General features: G+C 37.4%; 1 protein-coding gene across 16 annotated transcripts in view; it reads left to right on the top strand.

Moving 5' to 3' along the window:
* The window catches only part of SYNJ1 (synaptojanin 1), a 106807-nt gene that overhangs the window by 21116 nt on the left and 58609 nt on the right, over positions 1–27082 (top strand). For 9 of the 16 annotated variants that reach the window (XM_054048207.1, XM_054048200.1, XM_054048191.1 and 6 more), the window contains exons 3-13: positions 2559–2645; positions 4470–4737; positions 8176–8401; positions 11344–11427; positions 12146–12207; positions 13009–13105; positions 16166–16335; positions 18006–18087; positions 21560–21712; positions 25058–25223; positions 26460–26483. In XM_054048207.1, the coding sequence (XP_053904182.1) occupies positions 2559–2645; positions 4470–4737; positions 8176–8401; positions 11344–11427; positions 12146–12207; positions 13009–13105; positions 16166–16335; positions 18006–18087; positions 21560–21712; positions 25058–25223; positions 26460–26483 (1419 nt within the window). The remainder of the gene's footprint in view (positions 1–2558; positions 2646–4469; positions 4738–8175; positions 8402–11343; positions 11428–12145; positions 12208–13008; positions 13106–16165; positions 16336–18005; positions 18088–21559; positions 21713–25057; positions 25224–26459; positions 26484–27082) is intronic. The other 7 variants (XM_054048168.1, XM_054048232.1, XM_054048259.1 and 4 more) reach the window with 3 other exon arrangements.

The raw sequence follows: 27082 nt of genomic DNA, 5'->3' as shown, positions 1-27082 counted from the left end.
TGTTTTCTTTAAAAAAAAAATTGTATAATGGCACAATCTTTGTATGTCTCATGTACGGTCTTGTTACCAGTATTTAATCCAAACAAAAATGTGTACAGGCAATTGACTGCTGTCTGTTCTATAGGTCACCTCCAAAAACATCCATCTATAAAAAATGCATTAATGCACCTCCCCTGGTGGACTGTCACATTGCAACTCAAACTTAAAAAGTGCCACAAACGTGGCTCTAAAAAAAAAAAAGCCTCAGTACATCTGTAGGTGTAACGTGTTTAAAACAAACACTGTTCTGTGCAAACTACAAAAAAAAAAAATACTATTATTCAGTCTAACCCAGCCTATCATCTTTATAAAAATGGCGTTAAAGCTGTCCCCACAAATACTTAACCACCTACATCCTACCTGTGTGACGGGGTTCATTGGTGCAAACCACCCCATCAAACGGGAGCTTGTAGCCTATAGAACTAACCTGCTTGCTTGCATATATATATCTTTTCTTATTGTTTAAGTATTTGGTTTATTGTAATAGGTTTATAAATTTATATTTATAAAGTAAGTTTGGCTGTAATGCAAGAACCTACAGGCCATATCCTGTGTGTTAAGCTAAGGCAAAGTTAGCATATTTATATTAAAACCTTTTACTCAAAAAGCAAAGTTAATCTATAGCTTGTTACCTAAATAAATAAGTAGCCACGCCTATGTCTATAACCTTTTATCTAAACCAATAAACAATAAAGAATGGCATGGGGTTTTTTCAATGTTGTATCCACTAACTTAACAGGTACTCCACAAAAAAACTTATCTTCGCACATAAGATGTCATCAATACACACATACATACTAAATTAAAAAGTAAGCGTACCCTAACATTTTGTGGGTAAGAAATAAAATTTGGGCATTTAAAAAAAAAAGTCATTTGTGCCCTATAAAAAAGGTAACCCACTTCGCTAAAGCACTCCGCTCTATCATTCTCACTTACATTCTATTTCTACTCTATCTCTCTATCTAGTCTATCTATTTACAACTACTACTAGTATTAGTAGGCTATACTTCTTCTTAAACTTTAAGTTTCAAAAAAACTAGGCTAAGCTTGGTTTCCCTAAGTTTTGTTTATTAGGTTTTAATTTTAAGTTTGTTAGTCAAGTAAACCCTAATTTAGTTTTAATAGCTCTTAGCATTAAATTTTTCTAAGCACTGCATCCCTCACTCAAAATTAAAAAACCTAAGCTGCAAGGCTGGTCCTGTCTCTCTTACCACCAGGTTATCAAAAAAGGGTGTAAGTATATTAACCAAAGCTTTGTTGCATATAATACTATATTAGCATATACATCTTTTAATAGCCGTAGTGCAGTTGTAACTTTGTAACTAAATATTTTACCATTTACTTACTATTATTAATTTTAATAAAAGTCTTTAAGGCTATATCTGTGTCAGTGTAAGCTTCCTGTCATACCCCAGAGGGTCCTTTGTAAATTCTGTAAAGCCTAATTTAGAACAAAAACTTTTCTCTTCTAATCAAACAAATTAACAAGCCTAAAACCCATACTATTATTAGTTGTTGATGATGATGATGATAAAAAATAAAATTAATAATTCAAATTCCCATATTATCCAAATTAATATTATTAGTACACCCTAAATCAGGCTACAATTAGGAAAAAATTTCTAACTACAGTTAAGTACTGGAATAGCTTATCAAGGGAGGTTGTGGAATCCCTGTCATTGGAGACTTCTAAAGAACAGGTTAGACATCTGTCCGAGATGGTGTAGGTATACTTTGTCCTGTCTCGAGGTGGGGGGAGAGCAGGGAAGGGGCTGGACTAGATGACTTCTCAAGGACCCTTCCACCCCTTTGTTTCTGTAAGTCTATGATTATGCAGTTGAGTGGGTTTGAAACTTCTTCAGGGTGTGACTGCTGCTTCGATGGCAGCGAAGTGACGGTGGTGTATTTTTGAAGAAATTCGTTGTCTTGAGTCTACTGGCCTGTTTTTTCTGCCACTGGTGCTAGTTCTGTTTCTTCCTGCTTTTTCCATTTTAGGTCATCAGAAAACAGAAGCAATTTCTCTAGGTGATAGGATGGGAACGGGTGCTTTGGTCTGGTATTTGAGTAACAGCAGTAACTGAAAGACTGTAGTTCTTCACTCTTTCTATTTTTTTCCCCCTTTTGTGTCTTGGTTCAAGGTTGACTTTTCTATAAGTAAGTCTTAAAATTTGGCAGTGTTCACTATTTTAAGCACTGACTTGCTAAAGCTTAGCAAAGATAGGAGGCATGTTGTTCATCTTCACATAGCAACACAAGTAAAATCTATTGTAATCCCCAGAAGACAGAGCGGCTGCTATTTTAAAATGTCACTAATGCTGCTAGGAGTCCTTAGGAATAGTGACATAATTGAATGAATGTTGTAACTTTCTAAGAGCTTCAGATACCTTAAGCATTATTGTTGTATTTTCTTAAATTTCCAGTTCAGAATGGAACTATTTTCAGAACTACACTGTTAAGTCAAAAGGGTTTTTTTTAGAATAGTGACTTTCTTTTTTTTTTTTTTTTTTTTTTTTTTATAGCATCTGCAGAGAAAGAGGCAATCAAGAGCACATACTCCAAAGTAATGGATGCATATGGACTTTTAGGTGTATTAAGGTTAAATCTGGGTGAGTTTAAAAAAAAATGAAAAAAAGTGATTTATTAATTGGAGAGAGCCTCTCTGTCCCTGTAAGATCTTCAGGACAAGGATTATGCTTTCTTTAGTTTTTGTACTGTGCATGTTGTATTACTAGAAACAAAGAGTAAACACAAATAACTTGCACTTTCACACCCCTCTTGCTTTCAGTAATACACTCCCCGTGTTTGCAATCCCTTGACTTCCATAGGAGAAGTTGAGAGCTCACAAATTAGGGGTGCATGGTATACTTGTTCAAGAAGAGAACACCAATATCTTCCAATATCACCTGCCCAGCAAGGTTCACTGTACTGCCTCTGAATTCGATTTTCACTGTTTAATGAACAAAGTTAATACTTAACCCAAAACTAGATATAGTATATAGTTGTTTTATGACTTGTAAAGTTATCGTATTGCTATGTCAAAATATTCATGCAAAATAGAATACCAAAAGGAATTGCCTTGGTTAAAAATTAAGAGTACCGTATATACTCGATCATGAGCTGGTTTGTTTATAAGCCGACCCCCCCAAGATGGATAAGTAAAACAGGAAAAATTTTATAACCTGTTCATAAGCTGACCCTATAATTCAGAGGTCAGCAAACTTTGGCTCCTGGGCCATCAGGATAAGCCGCTGGCGGGCCGAGATGGTTTGTTTACTTCGAGCGTCTGCAGGCACAGAGGTAAACCTAAGTAAACAAAGTGTCCCGGCACGCCAGCGGCTTACCCTGATGGGCCAGGACAGCAACTGATGGGGAAATTTTTTTGGGGGGGAGAAGCTGGGAGTCAGGGGAGTAACCCCTGGGACCACCCCCCACCCCTAGCCCAGGATCCCCACACTCCCCACCTTATCTGGGAAGAGCCAGGGGAGGATGTCTCTGGCCAGGCTGGAGCTGCTCCAGCAGGCTGGGCGGCATGGCCGCAGCCTGCTCCGGCAAGCCAGACCTGGTGGCGCAGCCGCAGCGTGTTCCAGTGGACTGGGCCGGGCGGCACGGGTACAGTCTGCTCTGCGGGGTGAGGCCGAGCGTAGGGTTACCATATGTCCGGATTTTCCCGGACATGTCCAGCTTTTTGGGCTCCAAATCCCCGTCCGGGGGGAAATCGGGACATGGGGGCTCGGGGGCCGGCCGGGCCGGGGGTTCGGGAGCTGGACCGGCAGTGCTGGGCGGGCTGACCCAGGCTGGAGACGCGGGGGGGGTCCAGACTGGGCCGCGTCTCCTCCCCCCACACTCCCCTTACCTGCTTCAGGCTTCCAGCGAATCAAATATTTGTGGGAAGCAGGGGAAGGGGCGGAGTTGGGGGCGGGCTGGCGGCCGGGCCCCGTGGAGTGTCCTCCTTTTGGAGGCTTAAAATATGGTAACCCTAGCCGAGCGGCACAGCTTCAGCCTGCCAGCCCCGAAGCTGCAGCTGCTCTAGAGGCTGGGGGGAGAGCAGTGTGGCCAGAAGCAGAGAGACTCTGGCCCCACCTCTTCCCTTCTGTCTCTGCTGGCTGTGCTGCCTCTCCTTGCTCCCTCTGTTGGGGGGAGGGGCTGTGTCCCACCTCTCCCTCTCTATACCCGTTCATAAGCCGACCCCCTTCTCTGGTGCTTCCCTTTTTGTACTAAAAAAATTCGGCTTATGAATGAATATATACGGTAAGTACATTTTCCAGAGCTATAGAACTAAGCTTGGTGGATGTAACCATTGGCTATATTGAAATGGCAAATTGGGTTTAGGACAGGGGGGAAAAGGCTGAAAATCACTGATGAGTTCCCTTGTTATCTTTAAAATATTTGTAATTAGAATTCATCACTCAACTATATTTCTGGTTTTACAGGAGACACTTTGTTACATTATCTGGTTCTAGTCACAGGATGTATGTCTGTGGGAAAGATTCAAGAATCTGAAGTTTTTCGAGTTACTTCCACTGAATTCATATCATTACGAAGTGACCCTTCAGATGAAGATCGTATTTCAGAAGTGCGCAAAGTTTTGAACTCAGGAAATTTTTATTTTGCATGGTCTGCTACTGGGGTCAGTTTAGATCTTAGTCTTAATGCTCACCGTAGCATGCAAGAACGCACCACTGACAATAGATTTTTCTGGTGAGTTGATAATACATTTTGCCAGGCCTGATGTAATGTAATGCGTGTACATATTGATCTATGGCAAGTTTTGATCATTGACTCTGTTCTGCAAATCTTGATTGTTAAAACTGCACTCATATATAATTCCATGTTTTATTTCAGACTCCTATAAAAGTGAGTTTGAACATTTTCTGTGATAACAATCAGACACAGTTTGGGGTGTTGTCTTCACTCAAAGATCAAGTTGTGAAAACAGACAATACTGTACTTTGATCAAAACGCTTGTCACAATGATGTAACATTTTGCTTTTTGTGTTGCCCGAAGAAACTAATTGAACCTCTATAAAATGTATCATTGCTTTTCTATAGAAAACTGGTATTGGCTGGGAGATTCCAAAGGGCATTTCTTACTTTTGAGCACTGTTGTTTCTAAGGGCTTGTCTACGCTGGTACTTTAAAGTGCTGCAACTTTCTTTCTCAGGGGTGTGAAAAAACACCCCGCTGAGCACATCAAGTTTCAGCGCTGTAACATGCCAGTGTAGACAGTGCACCACCCAGTGGGTGCTATGCCCCTCGTGGAGGTGGGTTTTTTTGAGTGCTGGGAGGGCTCTCTCCCAGCACTACGACCAAACAAGTCACGTTAAAGCACTGTCGGGGCAGCGCTTTAACATTGCCAGTGTAGACAAGCCCTAAAACTGTGATGCTCCCTCTGTTGTTTGGAAACTACATGTTGCTTTCACTCTTTGTTTGCAGCTGTTTATTACACAGTTAACTACATTGTGTCCTTCCTTGTAGAAGGTAGTTTTAAATAAATTGTATGTGGCTTTTTTATATATGTAATTCTTGATAAAACAAGTACTACTGCTTTTTTCTGCTGAGACTGCAAACAAATGGGTCAATTAGTGCCAATCGTGAGAAATATGGACAGTATTACAACTCTTAAGAGTAAATCTTAAAACTTTTGAAGGTTAGTATACTTGTTCTTATGATTCTTAGGTGAGGTTCTGCTCCAGTTTCTCTTCTCCCCTGCCTTTAGCCTTCCTTCCTTCCTTCAATTTCTCATGCTTAGTGAAGATAGGTAACCCTCCTACAACTACTGAAAGACTTAACACTGCCCCGTTGATGTACATGTACATTAGAAGAGGTGAAAAGCTACTTGTTTCCCACCTGCTGTAACTTTTCCACTGACGTGGCACCTTGAGCCTAGAGCAGCTCTGTTTTTGTGCCAGTTCTGTCCTACCCTTTGCCACTTATTCGTGGGAAGTGGGGATAGAGGGATGACAAGGTAGAGTTGTAGTATGAAGTCAAGCATACACAACCAGGGTGGGGGGGAGGATTCTGGGCTTTGAGGAGATGGGTCAGGAATGTTTCCAGTAGAATTCTTATCTTTGCGTGCCAATACCCCAGGAAATGGGTATTGGCTATTTGAATAGGCTAGTAACTTAAGGCTATTCAAATCAATTTAGCTTTAAATTTTCTGTGCATCCTTAACTTTCATTTTTTTTTTAAATTTAAATCGTCTGCTTTTTATGCCTTCAGTAGCTAGCCAATAAATCACTAGTTACAATGTGAAATAGATTAAATGACCCAGATTTGCATATCAAGAAAACTAAACACTAAAAATCAGTTTTAAAAAGTAATATTCTGTATACACATTTTAATCTTGCCAAGAATTTTGTATAGAAATCCATTTGTCAGATTCCACGAAGAAAAATGTTGTTTACTTTCCCAATCTCCTATTTCAACAGAGCATATCTTTGTACTGTATTGCAAAATAATACATACCCAACCCACAGAATTTTTGAGGTTTCATTAATAAATACTTGTAAATTTCTCTGGAATGCTTGCTAAAAGTTAGGTATGTATTTTGAAAAACAATGGAGACACTATTAAAATAAGCAACTAACCTAAAAATAAACCACTAATGTACTGAGAGTGTTAAGAGAAGTTCTTAAGAAATTATTTGTGGTTACAATAAAATATTCTGAGAACAAGCTGTCTTACTGACCATATCTTTTTTTCCTATTCGATAAACTTCCCCTCTTTTCATAAGTGAATCTCTCACTCAAAAGGAGTACAAAAGCCAAACACTAGCTGCAAACTATAATCTTATTTACCAGATACTGACAATTTCTTTTTAAAGTGCTTCCAGTTGGCTCACAGACTATCTAGTTTATGCTTTTTTCATTTGCATTGTACTTAATTTTAGAACATTGTGAATGTGATGTTACATGTCAGCACTCTGAATTATTACCCCTTTACCTTTTCTCTCATACTAACCCCGCTTCACAGTATAAAAAAAGTTGTTTGAATTAACTAATGAAATGCTGCTAATATTACCGTTGTGACAGTCATATTAGTAATTTAAAATACTACTTTAGATATTTTGTTTTATGAGGATTCTTAGTGTCTATACTATTGTTTATGAAACACTTACTACTGTAATTACATTATGTTTTTGTTACCTGTAGTTAACACTAAACATTACCCAGAGTATGACTAAAGGAGTAACAAAAACTGAATTCACTTAGTTTTATATTTCATACATTACACAATAATAACACCAAAGTTATAATTTTTTACTTGTATACCTATTACAAAATCCCATAACCAGTGGTTTAACAACCTGGATTACACTTCATGATCACCCATCCCATTGTTTGGATCAATGAGTTTATCATTAGGCTGTAGTGTTGACTAATTCGCAGTGAACTGACAATGGTCATGGGGTGCTTCAAAGAAAACAAGCACTGTTAGCTTAAGCGAACATCATTTGAACAAAACTGAGATGTCCCAAATACTGATGACACTCCTAGAAGACTGTTGAATTATTCTTGCAATACAGGATCTCTGACATGGTAACATGTTCCACGGTTTTAAAATAAGCTTTTTGGGGGTGGGAAACTGTCCCAAGAAATTGTTAAATGTGTACACAGAGTGGTTTTTTTTTTTCAGTTTGTAGCCAGTCCAAATTCTGTCCTGTTTAGCAGTGTACCAGTTGGTTATAGAGTGGCCTATATGAAATGAGTTCGTGGGTCACACATGACACACAAAATAGCCCCATCGTTGACATTCTGGTTTTATTTTCTCTGAGACTGACTGACCATGAAAACTCTATTCTCTAATCCATGGTTTTCACATTAGTAGGAAGGGATAGGGGAATCTGCACTATTAACAAAAGATTCTAGGTTGTCAGTTTTTATGTCCATTAAAATTCACTACAGACAATTTTTGTCCTACAGACATCTAAGCTACTGTCTAGAAGGTTTTGCTATGTCAAATATATTTAAATAGGAGTTGTGGATGAAACTGTGCATGTTTATGGAAAGCTTTCCTCTTGACATTCCTTATATTGAGTATGGAGTTTCAGAAATAAGACAGCAGTTGCCTAAACAAAATGAGCCATTTTATTTCTCTCTAATTGTCATTAATTTGAGTCCCTTCTGTTTCTGATAGGAACCAATCCCTGCATTTGCATCTTAAACACTATGGTGTGAACTGTGATGACTGGTTATTGCGTCTCATGTGTGGAGGAGTAGAGATTAGAACAATTTATGCAGCTCACAAACAGGCAAAGGCTTGCCTCATTTCACGACTAAGCTGTGAACGAGCTGGGACCAGGTTTAACGTCCGGGGAACAAATGATGATGGTCATGTTGCTAATTTTGTTGAAACAGAACAGGTATGCTGTATTATTATAACTATATTGCCCATCTGTCTGCACTCAGTATAATGATAGTAAACAACTTACAGCTTTTTGCTCCAGGTAGGCCAGAACCAGAGCTAATGTATGCTGGTGTTCTTCTTTTGCAGTCAGTGAAGCTAAGTCAATGTACACTGAGGATTTTCCCCTATACCCCTCTACCTCGATATAACGCTGTCCTAGGGAGCCAAAAAATCTTACCGCGTTATAGGTGAAACCGTGTTATATCGAACTTGCTTTGATCCGCCGGCGTGTGCAGCCCTGCGCGCCCCCCTCCCCCCCACCCCGAGCACTGCTTTACCATGTTATATCAAGTATCTATATCGGGTCCCGTTGTATCAGGGTAGCGGTGTATTTGGAACTATTACTATACTGTAATGCATGAAATTATAGATTATTCTGTGGTTGGTACTTTTGATTGCATTGTTATGAAGAGCTTGATCCTGCAATTGTATACATGTGGGTAGGTCATATCTGGGTAAATCTCTGTGCTTGTGCAGAGCCCCATTCATTTTGATAGTTTCACCCAGGTGCAGGATTGGGGTCAGTATGCAGTCAGGTTTCTTGAACTATATTTTTCAGTAAGCTACTTATTAGATGATTAAATTGCAGTTCATTTTTATAACATTTGAAATTTATTATTTTTAACCTCAGGCTAAATATTAGCACTTTGAGCAGGGCCGGCTCTAGGTTTTTTGCTGCCCCAAGCAAAAAATTTTTTGGCTGCCCCCCACCCCAGCCCTGAGCTCTCCCCCTCCCAACTGCACCCTCCTGCTGCCCCAGCCCTGGGTCACTGGTAACTCACTCCCAGGGCAGGTCATTCAGCAGGAATTTTGGATGCGCACAGAACACAGACAGGATTGGTTCCCATATGGTTACAGAACTGCAGTAAAGTGGAACAATTTTCAGCTTGTGTGATTGGAGGATATCTGGATGCACATTATAAGACTGTCCTACATAAATGAAGAAAAGTTGAGGTGCCTTTATTATTCTTTTGTTCCATTCTTTGTTTCTATGGGGAATGCACTATCATGGTCTTTCTTTTAAACAAATAAAACTAAACTTAAAAAAAAAACTTAAAAAAAAAAAAAAAAAAAAAGCAATGGCTGTTGAAAATAGCAATTCCAGTCCTAATAACCACTGGGAAGCATTTCTTGCTCAATTTATTCTACTTTTTCTACAGCAAGTTACAGTGGATCAGTAGATTTGATTTGGGGGAAATGAAGTAACAGCTGCCCAAACTGAGCTTGAGCACTCCTGAATTTTGAGGTGTTCAAATCTGGAAAGCAGGTGCTAGATTCCCTTTCTGAATATTAGCTATATCTGGAGAGGAAAAGTCAATTTCTGCTTCCATGGCTCAGAAGTGTAAATCCTCCTACGTGCCTGGTACTGTATCTAAAGCTGCCCAGGTCCAGAGCCTCCCCTCCCTTACTTTTCATTTTAAATTCTAGTGGGATCCACGTACCTCCCTTGCTAGGCTTCAGATAGAGAGGTGCACCGTCCATTTAGTCCCCCCAGTTCCTTCTTTGGGGAAGAGCCCAGAGCTGAGGTGGCAGGGGGTTGGGGGGAAGAGCCTAGGGCTGGGGGAGCAGGGGAGTGCAGGTGGGGGCCAGAGCTGGGGCTGCAGGGGGTGTGGGGCGGGGGTCAGCCCAAGGCTGGGATGGCAGGAGGTGCAGATGGGGGCCAGAGCTGGGGCGGCCGGGATGCGGCGGGAAAGAGCCCGGGGCTGGGGCAGCAGGAGTTGCGAGTGGGGGGAGAGCCCAGAGCTGGGGCAGCAGGTGGGGGCCAGAGTTGGGGCAGCAGGGGGTGTGGGCGGGGGGAGCCCAGGGCGGGGGGGAGCAGCAAAAAACCTAGAGCTGGCTCTGTTCCTACCATTCACAGCAAGCTGCAGATTTCAGTTCCATACACCTTTCCCACACCCCTTCCTGTTGCTAGTGGCCAAGGGAATGCTGGGAAATGTAGTTCTTTCCCTGCTCCAGGGCTGGATCTATAGGCAGGGAGCTAACCAAGGAACTACAGCTCCCAGGGGCCCTGTTGGTTCTTAGCTCCCATGCTGGATTCTTGCGCCCCTTGCAAATCTGCCGCCCCAAGCAACTGCTTGCTTTGCTAGTGCCTAGAGCCGACCGACCCTGACTTTGAGGAAATCTTGGAGTTGACATTGTCAAGTAATGAGTTAATATATTTTAAAAACATGCATCTCATAATGGAAATAAAGTAACTAAACCATCCTAAGTCCCAAATTTAACTCTTGTTATCTAAGAACTTAAGAAATAAGAAAACATTTACTTATGTAACAAGAGTGAATATTAAATACTGAAAGAGAAATCAAAGCTTCTACACAAACTTTGAAAGAGCCTTATGGAAAGTTTTAAAGATAAACATGAAAGGGTTTCTAGAAACTAAATTAAGAGAATCAGGTTAAATATTTTTGTCTGTTTTACAGGATTCTTAAGTTTTCCATTTTATTTCTCTTACACACAATCCCATTTAAGTCTTCTCTATGATTTTTGTCTAAATGTTACCAAAATATATATTAAAAAGTGGATGTGAAATGAAAAAGTTTTAAATATAGTCTGCCTTGCCGTCTTAAAGAAATCTTTACAGGGAAACACTTTTTAGGAGAACTTGGAGCAGGACTTAATTTAAAAAGAAAAATACCCTCTTTCTAAAACCACAATAAACTTGTCCCTGAGGTATATTGTATCTTCTTACTATTGAATATTTATTTATTCAAGTTGTGCATTCTGAGGCACGAGACACACAGGTAATTTAATATGAATTTTTAAAAATAACAAATATTGTTACTCCTGCTTATACTATGACATAGTTGTATTTTATTCACTATGTTTAGATAATGCAAAAACGACTGCTTTGTTTCTGCAATTCCCCAGTAAAATTACAGTACTGCTTTTTCTCAACAGGTGATATTCCTAGATGACTGTGTGTCTTCCTTCATACAAATTCGTGGATCTGTTCCATTATTTTGGGAGCAACCTGGTCTGCAGGTAAGTAGTTAAGATAAAAGTTGAGGCACTGTTGTCTTTTTGGCTGAGCTCTGGATGAAATTCTTTGGGAGAGAGACTTTTGCTGCTTAACGGACTGGCGGTATTGCTGTTGAAGACACTACTTCCTATGGGACCTGAGCACACTATCTCTAATGCTTAGTTTCTTTTGGCCTAGAAGTTTTGAATTCTTTGATTTTTAACGATTGCTTCTTGGAACAGGTTGTTCTGGAGCACACAAGCGGAGAGGCTACTCTTGATTTAGTCATAAATAATACAAAGGAGTCTGTGCAAGGAGTAACTATGGGTGAGACACTAAGTAATAGTGACTACAGTATAATTAAGTTCAACATCCTTGGGAGAGGAATTGTACGAAAATCTAGTACTGTGACACTAAAATAAAAAATTAGGACATTTAAAAATTCTTAGATGTAGCATGGCAGCTGTATAAGTATACCATAACAGAGTCACAGAAGGCTTGCGTATCCCTAAACAAAAAAGCTAGAAGTGTAGTTACATGACAAGGTTCAAGAGGTTGTGTCAAAAAGGTGTTCTTCAGAAAACTAACATTAATGAAACCAATAGAAAGAAGCACATATTATGGAAGGAATAACGTATGACAGAAATAGGATTTAAATGGGTTTTGGAGAGCAGATAGTTGAATTTTTTGTTTGTTTGTGTGTGTTTGGCTATGTAACTTAATGTACTCTTCTTGTCAAAGGTGGGATCCCATCGTGTCAGAATGTCAAGGGGATTTGAAGCAAATGCACCGGCTTTTGACAGGTGAAATAGTGGCTTGCATTTTTCTTAATATGCTGTTCTGATCAGATAGTTTTACTGATTTTAAAGCTGTAATTCAGCAAACCATGTGAGTAGTCCTTTTGAAGTTCAGTGGGCTATTCATCTGCTTAATATTTCATCTTGTAATCTTTATTTGGCAACTTCTGTATTAAAATTGGACTTTAGACTTTCATTTCATACTGTATGTAACAATGCTTGGTTAAACTCCATGTAACTTCTTGGTATTAGCCAAATGTTTCCTCTTAAGTAGAATTTTTGCTACCATTGAACTAAATAAATAACAAAAACAACAAGGAGTCTGGTGGCACCTTAAAGACTAACAGATTTATTTGGGCATAAGCTTTCGTGGGTAAAAACCTCACTTCTTCGGATGCATAGAGTGAAAGTTACAGATGCAGGCATTATATACTGACACATGGAGAGCAGGGAGTTACTTCGCAAGTGGAGAACCAGTGTTGACAGGGCCAATTCAATCAGGGTGGATGTAGTCCACTCCCAATAATAGATGAGGAGGTGTCAATTCCAGGAGAGGAAAAGCTGCTTCTGTAATGAGCCAGCCACTCCCAGTCCCTATTCAAGCCCAGATTAATGGTGTTAAATAAATAACAGTCAATTGTCACTTGGTATCACTTGGGATGTATTTCAATAAAATGGCTGCCATAATAAATGGACACTGTACTCTAGTATTTCATTCAGATGGGGTTGATTAAGAGAAGATGCTGATTATATTACCTTGTTATTAGCCAAAAGGTGAGTGAGGATTTTTTTTTCTTCTGTTAATAGGCATTTCCGAACACTTAAAAGTGTATATGGCAAGCAAATTATTGTAAATTTACTTGGGGCAAAAGAAGGGGAGCACATGCTTAGCAAAGCCTTCCAGGTAAGTATTATGATTATCTCATGCCCTGTATGTTCTCAGAATTGGCTTATGCCTTAGGCGGGTGTTAAATAGTCATTAGAGAATGAAGCAGATATGTTGTACACTAGAGTAACTGCTTGTTGTTAAAATAAATCTGTACCCATTTTGCTCAATACAGGATCCTAAAAGCTCACGGAGGCATTTCTTAGGATATATACAATGAAATGGATTTTAAAATCGTTTTAATGACAATTAATATGTCTGAGCATGTTAGTCAAAATAAGCATTCTTTTTAAAAATTATAACTGGAATATGGCAGGCCGTTGATAATAAATTGTAAATTATCTTCCCTCAATACTTGTTTATGTCTAAAGGAAATAACTTCTGCATTCTAATGATAGGCATATAGGTATATAAGCAACAGATGTTTTGGTATTTAATACTGAGTGTGCTTCAGGTAAACAATTTTTTTTTCCAAAATACTGCTCTAGTAATTCCTGGATGTATTTTTAGACTGTAGAGAAAAGGACTTCTTGAACTTAAAAATAATTTAATAGTTTAATTGAAATTTAAACTTTTAAAACTTATTCAGAAGACCAGCATTTTGATTGTAATTGGCCAGTCTCAAGATTTCTTGCTACCGAGTTATATAGTTGAATAAAGATTCTCCTGGATTCTAATTAATTAGAGAATAGCCTGTAATATCAGTCCAGTTTCTATCATATTATCTTTTTTTTCCCAGCCGAGATCATTTTCTAATTACTTACAATTAATTTGTAAATAAATTATTTTGTATTACCAATTTAGACTGTGAAATCACCTGTAAGATGCTCAGTTATACTTATAAAATATATTTAACCTTCAAATAATACCAGGATAGAAATTCCAATAAAAAGAAAACTAAGCTAAAGATGACAATATTGTGTGTCTGGGGTACAGAAAATTTTATTTCATTGTGAATGTCACTTGAGTTATTTTTTAATCTAATTTTAATATAAGATGCTCTTAATACAGTGTAAAGTTTATTTTCATCATCCTTTTTTACACAGTACTCTTAGAGAGAATTGTAAGGAATGCAGGAGCTGCCTTAGTGGAACAGACAAATGATCAGTCTAGTCTGATATTTAACAGTATCAATGCCATGTTTCAGGGAACAGCATAAAACTGTGAAATTCACCTCAGTAGTGTGCTGTGGGGGAAATGTGTTCTTGGACTCAATTGGTGTTCTGTAGATACCCCACATAAGAAGAATTTTGATAGTCTTTATTTTTATTCTGCCTAGGTTTCTCCTAGCCACAGATGCTCTTCATTTAAATGTCTATTGTTTCCGTTTTGTTTGTTTCCCAGTATTACCAGGATACATTTATATTGATTTAAAAATCATAGGCATTGAATTTTGAATAAGTTTAAAAAGGAGAAACAAATTTTCTTCTGATAAAGCCATTATTTACGTAAGATGGCAACTATAGTATTCATTCACTACTTCTACCATGGACTTGCATATTAACAGTGCTGGAAATGATGTCCCATTTAATTAGTATACTGTCACCAGCTGTGATCTCAAAATGGACATTTTTAATTAAAATTGTTGCAAGTATATTTTCACTTCTGAAAAAATTACATTTATCTTTGACTACTTTATGAGCACGACTTTTAACATTCCAAACTTTTGAACAACTTCACACAGACAATTTAGTCATCTCTTTTCCAGGCTGAACAATCCCAGTCCCTTTTACTTTCTCCTCATATAGAAGCTGTTCCTTATTCCCAATGATTTTTGTTGCCCTTCTCTGTACTTGTTCCAATTCTAATGTATCATTTTTGAGATGGGGTGACCAGAACTACACACAGTATACAAGGGGTGGGTGTGCCCTGGATTTATAGAGTGGCATTATGATGTTTTCTGTCTTATTATCTATCCCTTTCCTAATGGTTCCTAACGTTCTGTTTTCTTTTTTGACTGCCACTGCATGTTCTTGGCTAATACTATTAACTAAGTTCCAATGAGCAAAATTTAACATTGTCTTGGTTAAACTTCTGAACTCCATTAGAACAGTAGAGTTGTCCAAATGTAACTGAGATCACAATTTGGTTTGCAGACTCTTTATTCTTTAGTGGTGATGTGTGGGCAGGAAAGAACCCAGGATGACTTTCAGAGTTTAGGATGAATTTTCAGGCTGGTACATTTGGAAAAAAAAGGCCATTGTTTTACTTGTAAAGAGAGCAAATTTGCTCAGAAGGCATTGAGACGAAAACATGGAATTCCCCCTCAATGCCACTTATACAAAGTCATTTTTCAGAGCAGATTGGCAATTTAAGATGACAAATAAGCTATGTATAGAATTAAGCTGCAAATAAACAGTCTATGGTAGGGGATCTCAAACTTCAGTATGGGTCCCATCTTAATAGAGTGCATCTCTTGGACTCATACTCTCACGTTTGCAATCCTACAGGCTTCCTCCCCATCTTTTTGTGATCACATAACATGTGGCAACTACAGCAACTGTTTGCATGCAAAAATAATATTAGGAAATCAGTTAATGTACTTCAGCTGGATTTTTTAAATGTAATTTAACAGCTGAAAACAAGGAGAGTAGGCACCATGTGACCAACCAGCTCCCCACAGACCGTCACTGGTCCCTGGGACACTATTTGCGACCATCAGTTCTAAAACTAGAGAACTTGTCAACATATGTTTTTTTGGTTTTTTGTTTTTTTTCCTGCCATGGTTGATGAGCTTACTAACACCTTAAACTGTGGAAGAAGATTGCAATACTTACATTGCTTTAATGATTTTAAAGTAGAAGGTAGAATGTAAATCTGCTTCTGGTTTTGGCAATTAAAAAACAAATTCAGTTGTAATAATTTAGAGTCTTGGTTTATATTTTATTAAAATGATTTGGATTAGTATATAATAAAGTATGTCTCATTTTAGTAGAAAAAGTGATAATGATAAAGATACTGAACAAATGGAGTTAATAACTTTCTTAACATTGGTGGCATATTTGGCTTATACTAATCTAACACCCTGTTTGTTGCTTGGTATATTTATACTTTTTCCTCTTTCTTTCCTGATATCAGAGCCACTTGAAAGCCTCTGAACATGCTATTGATATCAAAATGGTGAACTTTGACTATCATCAAATGGTTAAAGGCGGAAAGGCAGAAAAACTTCACAGCGTGCTTAAACCTCAAGTCCAAAAATTCTTAGAATGTGGATTTTTTTATTTCGATGGAAAGGAAGTTCAAAGGTTTGACTATATGACTTCTGTAACTTTCCTACAATCAGAATACGATCGTAATTTAATTTTTCACTTTTAGTCACAAATATAGAAGAAAAATATTTCTGGTTGTTTGTGTGAAGACAGAATGTTTTCATTTATCTAGGATGGTGACCTGAGACTGAAATACGAACCAGTTATTTTGTGTTTATATATAAATGTATGCCATGTTTTCTTGTTCCTGAATAGTCTCTAAAAGTCTAGGGTGATACTAAGTTCATACTGGTATTAGATTAAAGTCTTTGTTTTGAACTCACCATTTTGGCTTATTTAATTCAATCTTCCTTGTACCTTATTAGGATAAGGAAGTAACTTTTGACAGGGAAAGCAGAACCAGTTTTCCCTGTTGCTGGTACTAACACTGTCTAAATTATCTTTGGTGATGGAACATAGCTGTTTGCCATTCAGTCTAAGTGCTGTCAGCCAATGGGACTAATTCCCCTAAATTATTTCTGAGCCTGGGTTTCCCATGTGGTTGTAGACGGCTGTCCACAAAAATTGACTTTTTTTTTTTTTTTTTACTGAATAAAATCTACTCCACCACACGATCACATTTTAATATCTTATTAGCCTTAAAGCCATATCAGTTTGAGAGTTTCTTTTTTAAAAAACTATAATTTTTGCCATTGAGAGAACTGGAATTAGAAGTCTGTCTTAATTGTGATGTGTGGGTAAAAATAATTTTATTAGGTTGTCCTCTTGGAAAAACAAACAGCCCTGGTTTTTTTTCTTCTTTCTCTCTTTCTGTCCTGACAAATTAGATTTGTTAATATCCTCTTTATTTTGACCTCCTGAGATGCATTTTTCCAGTTTTACCAAAATATTGTTTTAGTTTTTTCTTTTATTAAAGATAAACAAAATTGATAAAAAAAAATAATTTGTGTTAAATAACTATTAAGAAGCTGACAAATATAGAAGGTAAGGGAGTACAACAGAGATAAGACACGTTAAGTTATAACTTGCAGTAGGTATACAAATTTTTTAAAGTTTTGCTATAACTTTTTAAAATCTATTTATCCTATTTGTTTTATCTCTTTTCAATAGGTAAATTGTTAATCTAGTACAGACAATAAGTCACTTCATTTTTCTTTAGTCTTTTATTGTGTCAACCACATTTCTATAGTTGTTTTTTCCCAAAGATAGTGTTGAAATAATGTACTGGATGCAGTTTTACTACATTTACTGTTTACTACAGTCGTACTTTAATTTCAGCAAATCAGGGCACTTTCCTAATGCTTTGTTTTCTAACTTTTGTTTTCTTTTATATATAGTTTATTTTAACTAGAAGTGAGTACCCATGAAATACCTAGAAAATGCATGTTGTATTTCCTGGGTTGTCTAGAAAGAGAGAGTTCATTCCAGCATTACACTTCAGAAAACAAGGACCACACCAAAAAATTGAAGGAAGACTTCGTTTTATTTGCTGGAGATAAATTGCTCTTGTGTAAAGAGATGCCAGTCTTGTTGCTATTGGTGGATCTATAGCTGCCAACATTATAAATGTATTTTTATAACAATAACATTGCAATTACAGTGCCTTGATTTACTAGTCTCTTTGAGATCTTGGTGTCCTTTGTTGATGTTCTTTGTCTTACTGAGTTATTTCAGTGGTTCTCTTTATTTTGTTGTACTTGGCACAGATATCAAAGTGGTACTATCAGGACAAACTGCTTGGACTGTCTGGATAGAACAAACAGTGTGCAGGCTTTCTTTGGCTTAGAGGTAGGAAAATAATGTAGATTCTTGATGTAGAACTTGCAACCACTGATTGATTCTGATGCTTCTGTAATACTTGAATGACAAAATTACCATAATTGTTAATAGGGAAGATTAATTACAATATGCTTAAGTTATGAGTTAAAATCTGATTTGTAGCATGGCCCTGTAGTTCAGTGGGCTAACATATCTTGGTAGCTCACAATTCTTAGTACAAAAATTGTGGTATACCAGTTTTAAGGAAAGTATATTTGAACCGCTACCACTGATGTATTTCCCTTTCTTTGTATGTCCATCTGTTTTTCCTTTCAGTTTCAGGCTTGCAGTTCCAAAGGAGGAGTAGCGTTACAGTCCCGCACAAAAGCACTTTACTCATAGCACTTACTGTGAGTTCAACTAAGATTCCTCAAATTGAACTTATAGTAAGCACTGTGGATAAAGGTCTTTGGTGCACATGCTACTGTCCTAAATGGTTACCAGTACTGCTGTCTAGGAAACCTCATTAGTCCATGAGTTTTGGATTACATAGAGAGTGTTACAGTTGGGCCCCCAGCTATGCCCCAAATCTGTGGCTGTCAATTCACTCTAGAATTCAGTCTTTTCTGTAAATTGTGCTCCAGGATATCAGCTTTAATATTTAAAAAAAAAAAAAAGATGTTTCCAGTACTCAAGGTTATAAAGCAAAGCTTGAAAAGATGAACTGAATGTAAACTGATGCAGTGATATCTGTGAGCCTGAAACAATATCTTTGAGGGATTTGGTGTGCTCCACTCATCTTAATAAATTATTAATTCTGAAACCTAAACATGAAAACCTGCAGCATATTTAAAAATAGAAATGAGTGGACACTGAAACTAAATTAATATAAAAATAAACAAGACTACTTTACTTAAGATATTTATTTTTTCTTCTAATTCAATAAAACCCTCCAATTTTAACATTTATATGAAAATTCTGCAGAATTTTCAATCGAAAGCTGTAGAATCCAGTGACTTTGAAGCAAAATTTAAATCAAATTGTCTGCCAAATACATAGAGCTTTGATTATAATAGTTTGTCTGTACAATGATGTTGTTGTAGTCAAATAGTCCACTGAATTGAAACTTTATCTGATTTTTTGTTTTCTTCACTGTTAACCTGTCTCATACATAGGTAAATGGTGAATTTAACCAAAGCTTGAAAGATCTAAGGTTTTGTAGAGTTTCAGCTGCCTGTACTGCAGGGAATTATTATAATTTTCATTTTATAGAACTCAGAGAATAAAGGGTAAAAAAGGCCAGCTAGGGTCTGTTGTTAATATATATTAATCTTGGTTGGTTTTGGAATTCTTCCTCTCTGTATGACTTAATTCACGGTGTGTACTGTAAAAATGATTTGATTAAGTATTCGTTCATCCATATATCTATCCCATATTGATCTTGTCATGGAAAAGATACCGAGATTGTAACCTTAAAGAAGATCCTTTTGATCCTAAATCTGTGTCCATCATAGTTTTGAGCTTGACAGTTCATGGTAGACTGATACGCAGGTTCTGAAGTAGTCTAGTTGGGTGAGCTAGGATGACCTGCACTGAATAATCATTTCTCATGTTTTATGTGCATTTCAGTTGTCTGTTTTGTAGCAAACAGACACCTGACACTCACTTGAATCAAAATATATAGCAATTTTATATTTACAGGTCTACATTTTTTTCTCTTATACCAGTGTAAATCTGGAGTAAAGTCACTAATTTCATTACAGCAGGAATGTCCAACTCATTCTGTGGTGAGGGTCACATTACCATTTCAGTTAAAATTCATGAGCTGGGAATATAAAGTTCACCAGCAAGAGGCAGTTTTTTCAGTAGTGTCCAACTGCTGAATGAGCCCCTTTAATTGTATTTAAATGAAATACATGCACTATTTTTTTAAGTAGGAAGCCTGTTTTTTCCTCTTCCAATTAGTTTATCTCTAGTTCCCTGTGTTTCTATAGCCACATTGTAGCGTTTTTTTTTTCCCTCCGTTTTCTCCAACCCCTGCCCCACTTCGGACATTTCTCTTCTCCCTTCATCCTAACCATACCACTTTAGGATTCTTCCCCAAATCTCTTTTTCTCCTTGCATCCTTCATAGCATTGCCAACCGTAGGTGTTCAAAAATCACAAGTAAGGCCAAAAAATTATGAAATTTCAAAAAAAAAAAAAACTTATTTGCCTTCTGTTTTTTGAACATTTAATGTTTGTTTTCAAGCTTATATCCATAACCATAAGGGCTAGAATCATTTAAAAAAAAGAAAGGAAAGAAAGAGAGAAATTCCCATGTGATTGTATAACTCCAGAAACTGGGACTTTTATAAAAATACCAGATATCATGAGACTCATGATAAAATTGCAAGAGTTGGCATAATTCTGTCCCTTTGAAGATTCTTCCTCTCCCTTCTCCTGGGGATTTGTCCTACCCCATTTATTGCTCTCCCTGCTTCTTTGGGAATTTCTCTCTACTCTTTTCTCAACCTCCTTCCCCCACACCCTTTTGTTATCTCCAGGAGTTCTTTCTCCCCCACAATTTGGAAAATTTCCCCCCTCCTCCTTTTTGGAATGGGCAATGAGTGAGGAAGAGAACATAAAAGGAGCTGCTTCCCCAAGCCTGGGATTGGGTAACAGCAGCTGGGTACAAGAGGAAGTAGATATCCAGCTGAGTCTGTTGCAGTAGGGTTCAGTGACTACATCAGGGACTGGAGAGCAAGGGAAATCTCTGTTCCCCTGAGCCTTTTATGTGTGGCATTGTGGAGGTGGCAGTGGTGACTATAAAAATTGCTGCTAGGGCCAAGTCAGGCAGATCTCCTCCCACTTTATCTCCAGCTTCTTCCAAGACCTTTTCAGCTACACCTGGCAGATAGATGCCTTTGAGAAGGCTGTCTGGAAGAAAAGATCCTAGGAGCTAGATCTGCCTATGGGACATATGTCTCATACCTCCTGTTTTGAACTAATGCAACTGTAACTTATAAAGCTTACTTGATAAATTAACATCCTGCCAATAGTGATTTGAAAATTGTTTCTTGACTCTATTAGTAGAATTTTGAGGGAAGATAAAGTGAAGCACAAAAGACATTGCTGCCTTACTCATTTGAGTATCACAGAGCTCTACATCCATTGCATGCTGTTGGGAAAGGTCAGTGATACTCTGAGACTTAGCTGAGGCTCTGATAGGAAGAATGTAGAGTAAACTCTATTTGAATACTAATGAAGAATTAAAGACCTGGAAATAAAAAATAAGGTTATGATATTAAAAAAGTCAACCCAAAAATAGTTAATTCGATATAGGTGGTCTTTCAATGTTTTAATGTTATGTTTAATGTTATGCTGCTGTGAAAGAGTTTAATGTGATATAGTGTCATTTTCTCCGGAATACAGAGTTAAAGTAAATGCTTTTTTGAAGGGAGAATTTGACAATATATATTTTAGTGTATTCACTTCATGAGCCTTCTCTTGAACTGTTGCAGATGCTAACAAAACAACTGGAGGTTTTAGGTTTAGCTGAGAAGCCTCAGCTGGTTACTCGCTTCCAGGAAGTTTTCCGGTCCATGTGGTCATTAAATGGTGATTCTGTCAGTAAAATATATGCAGGAACTGGAGCTCTTGAAGGAAAGGCTAAGGTAAAAGCACTTTTTAATAATAAACATTTAGCAGTATTTGAAGTGAGTGTTTCATTTTACCATGTTGTGAGGGTTTTCCTTTATCAAATGTACTTTTGTAAAAAAATAATGGTGTAATCAAAAAAAGATAAAATCGAATTAAAATAAAAAAGTCCCAATTAACAAACAGTGTTTCGGTAACATCTTTCCCAGTTTTTGAATTTTCCCCCTATTCCTGGTTAGTACCCTCTTTAGAGCCTGGAAAGGCTCAGAGAAGACCCACTGGTCAATTCACATTGCAGCATCAGAAGATATATGTTCAATCCACACTAGTTTCTTTGCATAGTTTGTTTCCTCTCTGGGCCGTTTCCTTCAATTGCATTAATTTCATCTAGCATATCAACTTTCAGTTGAACACATTGAAAGAAAGTAATAATTCTTGTGTTTACTCTGGTTGGTCTTGTCTTATTTCTTCTATTTACCATGTTAATTTGGCTAGATCAGGGGTCTCAAACATGTGGCCGCCTGCGGAGTTATTTGCTACCGTCTGTCAAGCTCCCTGCCCCCCTCACCTCCTGGAGTTATTTCCTGTGGCCACCAAGGTCCCCTCCCCCACCGCCCCCTTTGGCCCCCAGCGCGCCACATCCCCACTTCTTTGCCTACCTCCAGGCGCTTCCTGCCACCAAACTGCTGTTTGGCGGCACTTAGCACTTTCCAGGAGGGAGGGGGGAGGAGCGGGGAGCCACGTGCTCGGGGGAGGAGGCGGAGAAGAGGCGGGGCAGAGGCGAGGATTTGGGGAAGAGGTTGGAATAGGGGCAGGGAGGGGGCGGAGTTGGGGTGGGGACTTCGGGGAAGGGGTTGGAATGGGGGCAGGGCGGGGTGGGTATTTATATCTTTATATGAAAAGTTGTCAGTGATGCAGCCCTCGGGCTAATGTGCTAGTCCTTATGTGGCCCTCGTGGTGATTTGAGTTTGAGATCCCTGGGCTAGATCATAGTTCATGTTCCTTCAGCTGTACCTTTCTAGTTTTCTGGTTACTGGGAGAAAAAAAACAACCAAACAATTCCTTTTCTAGTTTCCTCTGTCTTGTAATATGCAATTCTGTGCTGTTTCCCAGCATATTGTTCATTTTATTTCTTCAGCCTGTTTTGTCCCAGTTAATACACAAGTTGTTCAAATACCTAATGCTATCTTTTTCTTTTCACAAATGTTTTTTTTCTTTCTTTTTCTTATCCGGTGATATATAGCAAATGTTGCACCATAAAAATTATATCCTTCTCTTAATCCCTCCAATATATCCTTTTTCACTCTCATGCAATTCTTCATGTACAAGAATACTCTTCTTTGTCTCTCAGATCTCCATTTCCATCTTCATTGTGTCATTAATATTTAGACCTTATTTAACTATTTTGTTTTTCCACCATACTTCAGTTAATCCATAATGTCAGAAATCCTGTTCACATGTAGCTGTCAATGGCAATAGGCTCCATAAAAATTAGTTAACTGATGGATCAGATTCTGCCTTTAGATTGGTACATGCAAGTCCCATTGATTTGGGAATTGTTTGTGTTCCTCTGAGGGTAGAATTTGGCCCATTATTTTTAATTCTATTTTCTGTGCTAGCAGTGTGAGCCAGACCCTGGAAACTTAAGGGTTTCTCCCTGTTTCCTGACTTTTTTTCCTCTCCTTAGGGCTTATATGTTTGTTTGTTCAATTAAATTAATGCTTCCCTGTCATGCTTCTGATTATTTAGCATTTCATTCACTTTGCAGGTTTCTATTTAGGCACACTATATCTTGTTCCTGTTTGCAATTTATAAATATTCCTTGTACAACTGTTAACCTTCTTTGCTAGTTCAAAAGTACTCTTTGGTCAGGTACAGCTCATTCTACCTGGAAAAGGTCCATCTGTTCTAAAAGAAACAGTAATACTCACAAAGCCCTGCAATATATGCAATATATGACATTATTTTTGGTAACACATCTAGATCCCGCATGAACTATCATCTGCTTCAGGGGCATATTGTTAATATACCTAAAAATATTGCTGGTAGGTTTCTATCCTAATTTCTCAAAGCTTGTTTGTAATCTGTATAGTTGTCGTCTATATATAATTTTGATTCTTCCAGGTCCAAGAGTGCTTAAAAGTTTTTAAAAAAATCACATTTAAGATATGAAAAGATTCTACCTTTAAATTGAAATGTATAAATATACAGTATATTTATATATAGAAGAATCTAGCTTTAAGGACTATTGTATTCATTTACATCTAACACCTTAACTACTCTTTCTTTTGCTTTCTCTGGGTTCCTTTCAATTAATTGCCTGAAATGTGAATGGTGAGTGTTTTTTAGATCATGTCATACATTGTGTACATTGTCTGATAGAAAGTAAACAGCCTCTTATTAAAAAAAAAATACAGTAAAAGAGTGAAGAAACTTTACCACAAGAACACTTCATCCAAAATTTTTAAAAACCATGATTCTGGTTAACTTCCTTCTAACCTTGACAACAGAATAGCTTTTTTTGCTATTTTGTATTATGCTCCACAGACCTAAATAGTGGGATGATTTTGAGCTTTCTTAAAGCTTTGTTTTTAACTATTGTATGCACTGAAGTGTCCTTTACAAACAATTCAAGCCATAAATTTACAATTCTGTAGAGAATATAATCCCATGCAACATCCATGAAGAAATATAGTCTACATGCAGTACTGACTGTGCATATACCACTGAATGAAATATCAGGCATTCATGATGTGATTATATCATCATCTCATGTCAGCTGACTCGGGCTTGGGCTGTTTAATTGTGATGTAGATGTTCAGGCTCAGGCTCCAGCCTTAGCCCAAATGTGTCTGCTGCAATTAAACAGCCCCATAGTTAAACATAGATATTTCATAATATTAATTATGAATGCATATATTTGTGTGTGTGTGTGTATGTAGTTTTTATATATATATATATGAAACCAAAACATTCTTTTATTTATATATGTGCTTGTTCATCTCCCACTATTTGGGGAAAAGCCCAAAATTCCGTAGCGTGGTCTAAACATTGCACTGTGTGAATTTTTTTTTTTTTAAGACCAAGAAATTAGGTAAAACTAATGTTCTTCTCTCCTCTTTTACTGGAATAATTTGGTTATTAAATGTACCTTGACATCTCAGAATTGTCTTGTGACTTTTGCGGAAGGAAAAAAATGACATATTACAGTAAACCCAGAAGTTGGAGTTATTTTAGCATTTAAAGTAAATCAACTCACTGATTGTAAAAATTAGAAATTGAAATTTCAAAATATGTGAATGAGTGTTGCCAGTGTTTTATATTTCCAATGTAAAATATTTTATTATCTTCCTCCCTAACAGGCTGGAAAGCTGAAGGATGGTGCTCGTTCTGTGACCAGAACAATTCAAAATAACTTTTTTGATAGCTCCAAGCAGGAGGCCATTGATGTTTTGTTATTGGGGAATACCCTAAATAGTGATTTAGCAGATAAAGCACGGGCTCTCTTAACCACCAGCAGTTTACGTGGTATGTGTATTTCAGGATTTTACTCTATCTGATAACTCTTGTTGCTAATAAAATTACGCAGATTCTGTTTCTAAGCATTATTTAAAAGTATAAATGTCATATAATCTGCTTATTTAAAAATATAGATTCTTATGCTTTGCTAATATTGCCAGGCTACCCTGCAGTGATGATTTCTGTGCTATTTATGTGGTGTGGCTAGTTGTAGAGGTGGGATGGTACAAGGGATAAATATTTGTAAACTACATTTTTAGAAAATAACTAGCTTTGTCAGACAAGTACTGTACTTTTAATAGACCGCTTATAGATGTAATTATTTATCTCAAACTTTGTTTTATAGCAATTAGAAACCCAAGTAATTACATATCTAATTTGAGAAACCAAAATTCCTGGTTTAGTAAAACTTTCTACCTTATTTTTCCCAATTGGGAGCTGGATGTCTTCATCTGACATGTCATATTCATAGTGAAGGGAATTCACAGTATGAAAATATATTCCCAATACATTTTGTTAAGGGTTCGGAAAAATCTCTTTACAGTCAAGTTTTATTTCAGAATACTAGTGTTTATCGCAATGTCAGTTTTCTAAGGCATTTCATTGAACAATTAAAATAGTGCAGAGATTAGGGGAAAATTAAAGTTATAACTCTGGATGGTTTATTTACTGCTTGAAGCCCTGAAAGTCTTCACCCCTCGGCCCCCTCTTTTTTGCCCTGGTTGACACACAACAAGACTCCGTATCATTGCAATCTTCCGTGCATCTGAGGAGTGTTAGATGAGTCTCCTAGAGCAATTCAGTGTCACTCTGAAACTGACTGTTGTTCTGGATTGACTCTGCTCATTTCTTCTCAATCCCGCTGCTGAATGCAAGCTGTCTGTTCAGTGCACATAGATGCTGGTAGCCCAAGGAACAAGAGAGTCCCTGTTCATCAAATGTGGATTTTTTTGCATGATCATGCGGCCTATTAACAATAGGGTTACCTGGCCATCATGGAAAATCATTTTAAATTAAAGGGTTCACCAGGAATAGGAACATTAATTAATGACCATCGTAGAGCTTTTTAAACATCTAGATGCGAGTGTCAGGATTTTATAGCACACATAAAGATATGCTTGAACTGATAAAGCCAAAAAAATTGTTACAAAAGTTATATTTCAGAGCATAGTCTCATAGCACTACAGTTTTTAAAGCATAATTGTTTACTAATTTCTTCTTGTTTTCTTCTTGCTGCATCCATAGTTTCAGAGCAGTCATTGCAATCAGGTATAGTATAGTAAATTAAGCCAGAAACATCTGAGTAATTATTGTTCTTCCCTAGCTTTCTCTTGGGTTCCTGCTTAAGAATTCACTCATTCTCTGTTTGTGTAATTTAAGCAAGAGACCAAATCTGCTTTGCCTTCAGATATTTTGGAATCTGCACTTATGTACCTACCACAAAGTTGGGGATGGTTGTGTAATAGGAGGAAAGCTGATGGGGAAAGGGGAAATAAAACATATTTAATTTGTTTGGGAGTGTGATGACAAATTTAATGGATATCTGTCAGAGACTGTTTCTTTCAAGTCGCAAAGGAATTTTTTTGGTTTTAGTCAAAACCAATATTTCAGCTAGGATAAGGAGTAATATACAATAGCAATATCTTTAGAAGAGTCACAGTTTTAAGTACGGTAACTTAGGCTAACTTGCTTTTAGAGAATATCTCTTCTTACTGGTTTTGTGTTCTTGCACACAATTAACGAAGTTCAGAATGTGTAATAGGTAAAGATCTAATTGGTTACCCAATCTCTCCACTATGTCAGGCACAACTTTGTTCTACATTACACTAAGGCGTAGAACCCTACTGTTTAACAATAATATATTGTAC

Source organism: Malaclemys terrapin, chromosome 1, assembly GCF_027887155.1.
Source record: "Malaclemys terrapin pileata isolate rMalTer1 chromosome 1, rMalTer1.hap1, whole genome shotgun sequence".
Taxonomy (NCBI): domain Eukaryota; kingdom Metazoa; phylum Chordata; order Testudines; family Emydidae; genus Malaclemys; species Malaclemys terrapin.
Note: the sequence above shows the minus strand (reverse complement) of the source record. Positions and strands in the feature narration are given on the sequence as shown.